This window comes from Mustela putorius, unplaced genomic scaffold, assembly GCF_011764305.1.
Source record: "Mustela putorius furo isolate JIRA1106 unplaced genomic scaffold, ASM1176430v1.1 tig00003859_pilon_pilon_pilon, whole genome shotgun sequence".
In the NCBI taxonomy this organism is placed as follows: Eukaryota; Metazoa; Chordata; class Mammalia; order Carnivora; family Mustelidae; genus Mustela; species Mustela putorius.
The window spans coordinates 12,852,497-12,864,978 of record NW_025422011.1 but is presented as its reverse complement, the minus strand read 5'-3'; the positions used below and the strand labels follow the sequence as shown (position 1 = coordinate 12,864,978).

The window sequence follows — 12,482 nt, the reverse complement described above, 5'->3', positions numbered from 1 at the left end:
AATACAAATACAAAAATACATAAAAACTCAAAGAAGTTACCAGCCAGCCATCTCTTCCTATCATACCTATTCCCTGAGGAAAAGAAGCCAGGAAACAGCAACTAGAGTCGGGAGAGGGAGAGCAGAATGCTCAGAGAAAAATAAAAAGGATAATATTTCCAAAGCGGTATCTCCGGCCAACATATTGTTGAGCACACACTGTGGGCCAGTCATTGCTCTGGGTGCTAGGGATACAGAGGCAAACAAAATCTACATAGAGTATGTATTAGTTTTCTATTGCTGCTATAACAAATTCCCACAAGCTCAGTGGCTTTAAGCAACAAAAATATATTATATTATAATTCAGAAGATCAGCAGTCCAAAATGGTTCTCACTAGACTAAAATCAAGGTGTATCATCAGAGCTGCATTCCCACAAAAGCTCCAGGGGGAGATCTGGGGAGCCGTTACTCTGCCTGCAATAGGAGGTAAGAGTCTGGAGTTGCTGTGGTAGGGGCGATTATAGGAGAAACGTGGGGCTGTAGGACAGGTCTCAGGGATGGCAGATTGGGAGTTCAGGAAATGCTTCTCTGTTTAGGTTGGGACCTGGAGGATGAATAAGAGAGATTTGGGAGAATGGGAAGAGGAGGCTACAGAAGGAGGGATCCAGACAAAATTTAGAGCAAAGGCTCAAAGGTGGTAGAAAATGAAGTCGATCTTTGGAGCTGTGAGTTGTTGAGCAAGGCTGCAAGGTAGGGGTCAGGTGTTCAAAGGCCTGGTAACCCCCCAGGATGTCTAGACTTTATCATCAGGGCAAAGGGCAGTGAGACAAGAAGACCTGCATTTTAGAGAAGTTCTTCGTGGGTGGCTGCTATGCTGGTATAGATGGGAATGGGCAGGACTGGTAGTGGAGAGAACAGTTAGGAGGTTGTTACAATAATCCAGAGACAGATGATGGAGGTGGGGTTCCCTAGACAAGTAGAGGCAGTGTAGAAGGATTTAGATTTAGGACTGTCAGGGCTTGGTGATTGATTGGATGTTGGGTGAAGGCATAAGGAAGAAGGAGGAGACCAGGATGACTCCCAGGTTTCTGGCTGGAGCCACTGAGGGAGGAGGAGGAGGCTTGAGGAAGAAAATGATGGGTTCCATTTTAAACATGCTGACTTGCTGGTACCTGTGGGAGAATCAAGTGGAGATGCCTGGGAAGCAGTTGGCTACAGAGATGTCATTGTGTCCGTGTGAAGAGTAAATGAAATGTCCACGGAGTGCATTTAGCCCAGTGGCTGGCACAAAGTACATGCTCAGTAAATGTGAGGATTAGTATTATTACTTTTATATCCAGTTCTGGGCTGTGCTTCAGTAAACCATGCCCTGAGAGCCACTGGGGGCAGGGGATGGGGACAAAAGGAAAGCAAGTAAATGCGGGGAGAGCAGGGACCAGGGTGATTCTGCCGCTGCACGTATGTCCATGCTCTCACTCTCAGAGCCATCGATAAAGAGAGAAAAGGTAGACAGTTTGCCCACTGAAGTTGGGGCATCAATTAGCATTAACCAAGTACAGAGAAAACAAAACTACCCTGAGTGCACAATGGTCCCTGGAGGAATCGGAAGGGAAACTCCTCAGGCTGATCACTAAGATGAAGTCCAGGCTGGTTGGTTTTTAATGGGGGGGAGGGAGGAGCAACATCAGCAGTGGCAGCCGTGAGTTGATTCTCCTCTTAGCTCTGATTTCGACCCAGCATTGCCATCAAAGAGAGCTCTGTCTGCACATCTGGGCACACAGGCACTTGTAAGAAGACTGAGACAATTTCTCCCGGTAGTTTAATATTCGTATGTCCCCCTCACAGAGAGCAATTAATTAGTACTTGCCCCTCAGAGAGAGGAATTAATTTTTCCGGGCAAAAGTACCATTTGGTACAAGGAAAAACTGTATGATCTATGAGTTACCGGAGGCAATTTATTTCCTTTAAGTATTACCATTATGAAAGTAGCAACTTCGTAAGAGAAAAATGGAATTCAAGGAACATTAACCTCTAAATAGTTACAGCATTTCAAATTCCTGGCTTGCCTTCACTGTCACCAGGATAACTTTCGAAGTTGTGAGTTTGAGGTCAGGCAATGCAATGAGAAATATCCAGAATCCAGTTGGTTGTTGTTTTCATGGATTTTATGTGTTGCTGGGCTCCAAGACTGGAAAAATATTCAAAGAATGAAGGATTCTACCAAGTTTAAAGGTCTTTCAAACTAGAGCAGAGACATTTAAATATCTCAAGCATCATAGAAATGTGAAATCCAGTCAAGTGATGAAGTAGTTGGCTGGGAGGTGTGCAGAATTCTGTGTGTACAGAGAACAGTTGGGAATTGTAACTTGCATGGGGGGACACTGAGATATAGGACCGGAGGTAAAGCTCGGTGAATCCCATCAGTCCAGTGGACAGTTCCGTAGTCAGCATCCAGATTCTTATCAACCCTACCAAAGGTAACTCCAAAAATGTTTGCGGGTAATGAAGTTGTTTCTTCAGGTGGTAAAATTTCCTTAATTCTGAAACCTGGAGGAGTTTTCATACAGAAGCCTAGAGATGGCAAGGGAATCAAATAAACAAGCAAAAATATTAACATTTTTGTGTTAAGACTTCAGTACATGTTTGGGACTTTAAGTGTAAAATTTAAGAGAACTTGGTCTATTAGAGTTGACAGATTGGTTTTGCAATTCTTTTTAAGGTGCTGTGCGAATGGATCTTGCCAGGAGATCCTAATCCCTGTGAAACTGAGATCATAGCATTGTCTGCTTTCATTTTCAAGAAGAATTGCTTTGGTCCTTCTACACTAAGGATGGCTTGGGTTTGTATTTAATTTTAAAAAAAAAGCTTTTTCTTGTGGAAAGTTTCAACATGCACAAAGGTAGAGAGACAGGGATACTAAACCACCCTGTACTCAACACTAAACTCAACAATTTTTAACATTTTTCTCTTCTTGTTTTATTTACTGACCCTATTACCAATGTTCTATTCCCTTCCTCCTCCTTAAGGATAATGACGCAGACACGAGGGTTGTTTTTTAACTGGAGCAAAATCAATGAAATGTACAGATTTTTAAGGGAAAATTTGATGATTTTTTGATAAATGTATACAAGTAAGTCATCGAAACCTTGATCAAGATACAAAACATTTCCATCACTCTAGAAAATTCCCTTATGCCCTCCTCCAGCTAATCTCCTCTCTCCATAGACAACCTCGGTTCTGGTTTCTATCACCATCGAGTTATTTTGCCTTTTCTTGAGCTTCATATAAAAGGAATCATTCAGGGGTGCCTGGGGGACTCAGTCATTAAGCGTCTGCCTTCAGCTCAGGTCATGATCCCAGGGTCCTGTTATGATCTCAGAGTCCTGGGATCGAGCCCCGCATTGGGCTCCCTGCTCTGCGGGGAACCTGCTTCTCCCTCTCCTCCTCCCTCTGCTTGTGTTCCCTCTCTCACTGTGTCTCTGTCAAAAAAAAAAAATCTTAAAAAAAAAAAAGGAATCATTCAGTATGTGCTCTCTTGTGTCTGGTTTCTTTTACTCAAATTGCTGTTGAGATTCATCTGGATGGTTGCATTGATTAGTCATTCATTCCTTTTTATTGCTGACTAATATTCCCTTATATGAATTTGCCACCATTTATTGACTCATCTTCCTGTCGATGGACATTTGCGTTGTTTCTAGTTTTTCACTATTGTGATTATAGGTGATATAAACATTCTCGTGTAATTCTTACTGGTGATACATGTTTTCATTTCCTTTCAGTGGATACTAAGGGGTGAATTGTTGGGTCAGAGGATAGGTGTATATTTGACTTTATGAGGAACTTCCAAAAAGTTTTCCAAAATGACTTTACCATTTTAAACTCTTACTAGCAGTGTATGAGAATTCCAGATGTTCCACATCTCTGTCAGTATTTGGCGTTGTTAGGGTTTTTTTTCACTGTTCTAGCAAATGTGAAATGGCATCTCAATTGTTGAGATTAATCTGCCATTGTAAGTATGTGTGTATGTGCCTGTGTCAAGAAAGTCTTCCTATTAAATTTTTAAGTATGACTCAGGAAAATGATAGACTCTTTATTAAGGCATTTGAATTTATGAAGATATTTATTTTTCTTGTTAAATAGGAAACTGTTGATAGTTTCTACAAATTACATCTTCTATTCCTAGATTAAATTTCGTATTACCATAGCGGACAATTCTTTTCATATGTGTTGTTTATTCTCACAGACACAATTTGATATACCGCTTTTGCATCTTTTCCCATGTAAAATTAGTTGAAATTTTTGGTGGTAGGGGAAGCAGGGTCAAGGTGGGGCTGTGTCCTTCTCCATTTAAAGATCAAAACCAAATTCAATTCATAGAATAGCCTCAGTTAACAGGCCCACCTCTGATATTTTGGAAGAACTTGTATAATAAAAAGGATTATTTATGGTGCCGTAGAAAGAGCAGTGGCTTGGGATGCAAAGAGAACAGCTCCAAATGCCATCAGACCGCTCACCGGCCTTAGGACCTGGCAAATTTCTCCACCTCTCTATGCTTCTGCATCTCCTTCATCCCAGAGCAAAAGGATGGATGGAGGACAGACGCCCGGTAAATCCTGATGGCAAGACTGACGACTTGAGATAAAGTTTTCTGTGAAATGTGACAAGCCACTGCAGGTATCCATCCACCAGGCGCGGTATCTCCTGACACACAAAACCACTGGACGTTCGTCTTTGAACATGGGATTAAGGTTCCCACCATGGAGGGGCTTAAAACAAAAGAAATTTATCTCACAGTTCAGGAGGCGAGAAGTCTGAAATGAAGGTGCCAGAAGGACCGGTTGGGGGCTCAGAGGGAGCATCTGTTCATGCCTGTCTCCTAGCTTCTCACGGATGCCAGCAATGCTTGACGTCCTTTGGATTGTCATGACTCCAATCTCTGTTCTGTGTCTCTGTCTCTGTCTCTGTCTCCATCTTTTCTTCTTCTCTCTCTCTTTTTTTTTTCCTTCTCTTCTGATGAGCACAGGAGTCCTATTGGGTTAAGGACCCACCTACTCCAGTATAACCTCGTCTTAACAAACCTTACCTCCCCCATGAGGCTATTTTCAAATAAAGTCATATTCTGCGATTCCAGGGAGGACACGATTTTGGGGGGCCACCATCCAAGCCGATACACTCCCTATATTGACACACCTTTGGAAACGCCATCTGCGGTTATAAAACACGGGCCTCACACTCAGAAGACCGGCATTCTAGTCACTGTCTTGCCTGGAGCTGAATGACTTGGGAAAATCTACTTTACCTTTCTGTGCCTCATCAGGCAAATGAAGTCAGTTCAGGTGGCCTCTAAAGTCTCTTTTAATGAAACCATTCACAAGATTTGGGGACCCAATGGAGTCGCTTGCGTGCAGGGAAATGTGGGAAAGAACCATCAGGAAGCCATGACAGAGGCGGGGAGAGGGTATAAGGACACAAACAGGTGGCCTTGTTGGTGAGCACCCCGGCCTCACCATAAATCTTGGTGGATGGGGGGCAGGGGCAGTCCTATCCCAGGGCGCCCAGGCTGCAGGTGCCCAGAGAGCAGATCTAAAGGTTTTACCTGCTAATTCTCACCATTCAAAGCCTCTGGCCTCTGGGATGGCTTTCGGCTGGAGCTTTTATTGGTTATTCAAGCTGTTCTTCTGAGCTGGCTTCTCTTTAACAATGGAGTTTATTACCATATAAATTGAAGACCTTGGTACACATTTTGGGAAATGTGGATTGATACCCCCCAGCAGGAATCAAGTGAACAGATTCCATTTACCAGGCATTGTGATAAGGACCCTCTGTACCTCTTTCATTTTGTCCCTCAAAAAACTCTTTGAACCCGTGTGCCAGTCAGTCAGTGTATTGCCGCTCCGCTCCAAACTCACCCTTCAGTACCTGCCTTGCAATAATTGACGGGACTCTGAGCCTGTCTTCTTCACCGTGACCACTGTGTGAAACTCTGTCAGTAGAGGGCAATGGAGGAACGTGATGGGAGGAAGAAGCGTCTCTTCCTGGTTGTGCTGTGCTCTGCTGGCTCCAGGCATTTCACCCCTCCCCATGTGGGGGCCATCCAGGGGTGCTCTGCTCTGCCCAGGGTACCCAGTCCCTCAGCAGCTTCACAGTCCCTGCCCAGAGCCCAGTGACCACCTCACTGTGTCTTTCCTGCTGCAAACACCTCAGCTCTCCTATGCACCTGCCCACCAGACCAGGTTTGTCTGTGCCCTGGAGGATGGTCTCTTATGGCCCTCCCAACACCGACACCACAAATCCTGGGCCAAGTGTTACCAGTCAGGAAGCAGACTCCCAGCATCCTACCTCCCTTTGCTCACCTACCTGGGCTCACCTGTCCCTGGCCACTGTATACCAGCTCTGGACCAAACAGCCCAGCAAACGTCTCTGCCATCTGGTGGGCTGCGACCTCCAACTGAGTCTGAACCCCAGCCTCAAGGAAGACCTCCCCACCCCAAGATCGTCCTTCCCTTGGGTACCTTCCCTCAACTCTGGTGTACCCTCTAGAATTCTCTTCACATCTTTCTAGTTATTGACCTCTCCATGCTTAATACTTCTTTAGATTAAACCACCTCTGCTCAAATCACTGTGTGGTTTCTGCCTCCTGCTTGGACCCAGACTGATACAGGCAAGTAGTACTATTATTTCCTTCTTAGAGATAAGAGAATGCGATGAGCAGAGGCGAAATGACTTCCTTGGAACATGTGAGGAATGCAGCAGAGCTGGACGCAAACCCAGGCCCTGTGGTTCCAAAGCCTTCGATTTTCACCCCTCTGCTGAACTAACTAGGGATTGGTGTAAAGACATCACATGGGGGAGAGAGATGGGCTGACCTCCCCTCGGCTCTCCTTTCCCATGCTTTTATGTCTTGAGTATTCAGACTAAAACGGGGGCCAAAAATGCAAAAGAAAAAAAAAAAAAAGGCCAGCTCCTAGAGGAAGGTTTTCAACAGTGATGAATGTCAATGGTCATCTCAAATGAAGGGCCAATATAAACATGAAGAAAAAGAAAAAAGAAAAAGAAATTGTATTTAAAAATCACTTTCATGCATATTACATATGGTCAATATCTTTCCCAAATACACTTATTATGAGGCTGATATTTGATTTTTGCCAATTTTCCCAGTTTTCTCTTAATCTGATAAAATGCCTCATTTCCCTAAAGAGACAACTAAAATCCCAGTTTGAGGGTCTTGCCTGTACTCTTATTTGGCTCAGAGCATCCAGGTTTCTGGATGATGTATGTCCATTCAGCAATCAGGGGCGCGGGTCCCCACTGGGGCGCTCAGAGGGAACATGTAACAGCTTCCATATTCCTGGAAATGAGGCCCCAGGCTCCTCTTACAGTTTCTCCCTTGGGGATCACAGCAATGTGAGTCCTAATTAGCCTCAAAATAACAAATCCCAATATTAATGATCTTCCTTGAGGGTTGTTCTGGTCTTCCAACTTCAGTAGGGGAAAAAAATCCTGTGTGAGGATTAACCATTTCCTGCTGATGAGACATGGTGAACTCTGACCTGTGAATTAGGATCCCTAGATTTGAGTCCTGGCTTTGCCGCTCATTCTGTGGCCTTTCAAGTCGTTGTAAATGAAAGAACTGGATTCTAAGCTTCCTTCCAGTTCTATGATTCTTTCAACTCCATTTAGTCGTAGCAAGTGAAACCCTGGCAGTGAAACCCATCACTGGCGGCTCACAGGGCACCTGCCAAACCGCAAACCGCCTTAAATGCATTGTCTCATTTGATTCTCACTATAAACCCATAAGGTAGGGGCGCCTGGGTGGCTTAGTCGGTTAAGCGTCTGCCTTCAGCTCAGGTCATGATCCCAGAGTCCTGGGATCGAGCCCCACATCAGGCTCCCTGCTCAACAGGGAGCCTGCTTCTCCCTCCCTCTCTCTCTCTCTCTAATAAATAAAATCTCTAAAATTAAATGAATAAACCTATGGGGCGCCTAAGTGGCTCAGTGGGTTAAGCGTCTGCCTTTGGCTAGGGTCATGATCTCAGGGTTCTGGGATAGAGCCCCGCATAGTGGGGAGCCTGCTTCCCCCGCCCCCACCGCTTGCTTGTGATCTCTCTCTGTCAAATAAATAAATAAAATCTTTTAAAACATTAATTAATTAATTAATTAATTAAACCTAGAAAAGCTCACATTTACAGGTTCAGAGGGGTTTGAACCTGGAAGTAATAAAGCCATAGCCACGAGTTCTCTCCCCAGAAGGGTCACTGATTTTTTCCCAACCTAATGAATACGCTCCAAATAGGGTCCAGCAGAAGAAATGTGAAATTAGAGCCATCATTGATTTAAACAAGAAAAAGTAAGCATCAGACTCCGCTAGCTAACTGACGATAAGGCAGTGGGTGGAAGTAGTCGGGCGGTGGTGAGAGCTGAAGTGGAGGAAAGAGACAAAATGGCACAGCCGGGTCCTTTACGCACATGGTCGAGTTAAGTCCTTCCAGCAACCACAGGAGGTGAGCTTGCTATTCCCATTACGCAGATGAGGACAGTGAGGTTCAGAGAGGTAAAGAAACTTGTACACACTTGTACACACCACCAGCCAGCAGCTAAGCCGCATTGGGAACATGTTTTGTTTTGCCCCTTCTATCAAGCTGCAGTGGGAGGACATTTGGGAGGCAGAGATTTCAGGCCCTGAGCAATCATACATAGACTTATCAAGGCCAAGGCTGTGTCCACCAACAATGAAATAACTGGTCCTTTTGGTGCAAAGGAAGAAAAAAAGTGTTTCTTTAAAAAGTCGGTCCTTCCTTGACACTGGCTGAGCTGCGATCGCCTGCGTGGGTCTGAGGCCCCGCATCCCAGCAGGAGCTATTTCTGGGCAAGGGTGGCTGCGCCCGGAGGGAGGAACCCGGGGCTGAAACCACGATCCCATCAGGGCTTACTTTAGGTTGGGCCCCAGTGAGGCTTTAGAATAGGCCTGTGGGAGGAAGCCAAAGAATATGGTATGAGGCAGGCACAAGGCCTGCGCACACCAAGCCCTCTTCTAAACAGAGAGAAGCAGAGTGCTGTTCTACTTGTCTTTGACCCCGTCTTTGAAGGCAAGACGCTTACAAAGAACCAAAGTGGGGCCTTCCTGGGAAAAGGGAATAACTGAACCGAGGACAAACACACTTGGTGCTGTAAGATGGCTCTCCAGAAAACAAATGAACAAAAGCAGTTCCGCTTTGTAGCACCTGCCAGTTTCTATGGTATAAATACTCCCAACCCAAGCGACTAATGTTTTAACAACTGTCTTGCAAAAGTCTAATCTTTTTTTTTTTTTTTTTTTTAAAGTAGGTTCCACACCCAGCATGGAGCCCAATGCAGGGCTTTAACTCGACCCTGAGATCAAGAACAGAGCTGAGGTCAAGAGTTGGATGCTTAACTAACAGAGCCACCCAGGTGCCCCAACAAAATTCTAAATATTTACTCCTGGCTCACAAGCCAGTGGAAGCCAGCTCTACACACCACTGTGTAACCAGATCCAAGGGTGCGCCATCTTGAGAAAGCAGCAGTTTTTTGGACAATGGCCCAGTTGCTCCCTCCCCACCCACTACGACTTTAGGTATACTAAGATATTCCCTATCTTTTTAATTTTTGCAGTTCCTTCTGCCTGGAACCTGGAATGCTCTTCCCTTCTCTTCCTTCTCAGAAACTCCTATGCATCCTTTAAGACCAGGCTGAAAAACACTCTGTTAAACCTTCCCAAAGCTCTTTAAGCAAAGCTCATGCTTGATCTTTAGCCCACACTTGCACCATCTGTTTAAGTTCCTGCTTCTCCCACTAGACCATGAGGCTCTTGGGGAGAAGGCCATGCTTGCTTCATCTCTGAACTAGGGGTCAGACACATAGAAGGCTCACGATATATGTTTGCTAAGTGAATAAAATTATAAACTTCTTTCCGGGGGCGCCTGGGTGGCTCAGTGGGTTAAGCCGCTGCCTTCGGCTCAGGTCATGATCTCAGAGTCCTGGGATCGAGCCCCACATCGGGCTCTCTGCTCAGCAGGGAGCCTGCTTCCTCCTCTCTCTCTGCCTGCCTCTCTGCCTGCTTGTGATCTCTGTCTGTCAAATAAATAAATAAATAATCTTTAAAAAAAAATAAAAAAATAAACTTCTTTCCGGTTTCATATTCGGCAGTGAGTGACATGACTCCTCAGCCTGCATAGAATGTCTGTTTCTCCAGAAGGTCCCTGAGAGCTGTTCTAACGATAGTCATTGGGTGACAGTGGCCCATCCCAGCTCTGAAGGGATAGTCTGGGAATACCCAGGGTGAACCAAAAAAAAAAAAAAAAAGTAGGGGGCTTTGAGGCTCAAAGTTGGTCCTTCTCTTAAGTACCCTCTCCTCAAACCTAAGAGGCTTCTATAGGGACCCACTGCAGGGGAGTGTCGTGCAGGGTGTCCCCTCGGGACTGCCATGAGAAGCCCAGCATCAGAGGGCAGGGTGACCTCAGACCGACGATCTCAAACTGGGAACTTCCAACCTGCCAGAGGGAAGTGGAAGGAAGGAATGGAAAGGTGAAGGGCAAGAGAGAAAGGAAGAAGAGTGACAGGAGAGAGTAGCAACGTTCTCTCCATGCGCAGGTGATAATAGTGCATCCCAGCAATGATAAAGTGAAGAAAATGAAAACACTGCTTTGGAGATTTCTAGAGCAACTACCACAGCGCTAACTCGGCAATAACTCGGCCTGGTGAAAAGCAGCAGGGCATCCGCCATAGAAACAGCCCGTCCATGTCATTGCTTCTGTGCACCGTCTGGTGACGCTGGTTGGTTCGTTGACACCACACCGTCCCCGCGCCCCGCCAGGGCACCAGGAGTGGCGGCTAACCCAGGGGAGAGGTTGTGCAGGGTTGACGCTGATGAGGAGGTTTTTCGGAAAGACAAGCTACCCTTGACTGGATGCAGATGGCCGGGTGAAAAATGAAATCTGCCAGCAGAGGCTGCCTTTATCAGCTGTAGAGGCTCAGCAGGGACGAGACTTCCCCATGCATGGCCCGCCTGAACGAGCCTCCGGTTTCAGCACCCTATCACAGACTGTCCTAATGAGTTCTTCTGATGGGAGGTGGGGGGCGCCAGGGGGTGGGGGGCGTGGGGTGGGGAGGGAAGCCTGCACATATCTGCTTCTGGGAGTGCATCCTGGCAGTCTGGGGCATGGTACCGAACTCGCCTGGTGTTTGCATTCCATCTTCTGGAGCTGTAGGCAGGAATGCCTGCAGCAAGACAAGGGCTGAGACTCACCCGGGACTGAGTGCCCTGTCTATACTGGCCCGTCTAGCCATCATTCTGGCCCCCTTCTTAATTTCCAACTGGGAGGCAGTGCCGAGAAAAGCCAAGAGGTTTCCCGCAGCACGCCAAGCCAGACCGATAGCCAGATACCCAGGGGGTGCCCGCGGTATCAAAGATAAAACAAGAGCAAACGCTGCTGTATATTAAGTTCCTACTATGGGCCGAGCACCACACGGGTGCTTGGCCCCATGTAACCCATCCAACTGTCCTATGAAGGCAATGCTATAGTCCCATCTTACAGATGAACAAAGAAAAGGTTAAGTCAACCTGTCCAGAGTCACAGAGCTGGTAAGTGACAGATCTGGGGAATGAAACCATGTGTCATCTATTCACAGAGCCTAAAAGGACAAGTGTGGAGGAAAATGGGCAAAATGAAAGGAAGTTTCTTGCGATTTGGCAGTGGATGGTCAGATAAATGAGTAAATTTTTCAGTTTCATCCAGGTTTTTGTGCGTGTGTGGATTTTATTTGAGAGAGAGAGAGTGCGCGCGCACACAAGCGGGGGAGGAGCAGAGGGAGAGAGAAAATCTCAAGCAGACTCCCCACAGAGCCTGGAGCCTAACCTGGGGCTCAATCCCAGAACCCCGAGATCATGACCTGAGCTGAAACGTCAGATACTTAACTGACTGAGCCACCCAGGGGCCCCATTTCATCCAGGTTTGGTAGCATCATGGAGATGACCATAATTTGAGAGCTGAATCTACCATTATGGATTAAACACACACACACGCCATAAATTCATCCCAGAACCCAGTTCCAGAGCTTTTTAATCACTGATGATTTTGGTTATTTGAGCTACTGCTCTGCTCATCTGGGGCACCTACCAGGCAATGCAGCCATCAACTTAGATGGCAAGTTGTCTCTGAGGCCCCCACTGGCCTGCAAACCCATAGAGTTCCCAATTCCTTGATACTGTCGCACTTGCCCATGCACACCTGCGCTGAAGTCTTCTGAATACTTTTCCCCTTTCATTTGGGAAGCTGAACCTGCAGAAGGCACTTTGATGGGTTCCGAGAGGACCTTTATACAAAGGATGCCACAGGACCCTTGATGAGGGTAGGTCCTGCCCGGTCCCACCTGCCCACACCCTCCTCTCTGAGGTGACTGACAGGTGGGGAAGTACAACACCAGTCCCTTCAACCTCCTGAGTTTCGTGGATCACACAAGGAAAATGGAGACAATTGTGTGAGAC

General features: G+C 46.3%; 1 protein-coding gene across 1 annotated transcript in view; it reads right to left on the bottom strand.

The window, feature by feature from the left end:
• The window catches only part of LOC101670138, a 206,565-nt gene extending 194,303 nt beyond the window's left edge, over positions 1–12,262 (bottom strand). Inside the window, exon 1 of the mRNA XM_004755921.3 lies at positions 12,115–12,262. Within this exon, the coding sequence (XP_004755978.2) occupies positions 12,115–12,262 (148 nt within the window). The remainder of the gene's footprint in view (positions 1–12,114) is intronic.
• Between the last annotated feature and the right edge of the window lie 220 nt (positions 12,263–12,482).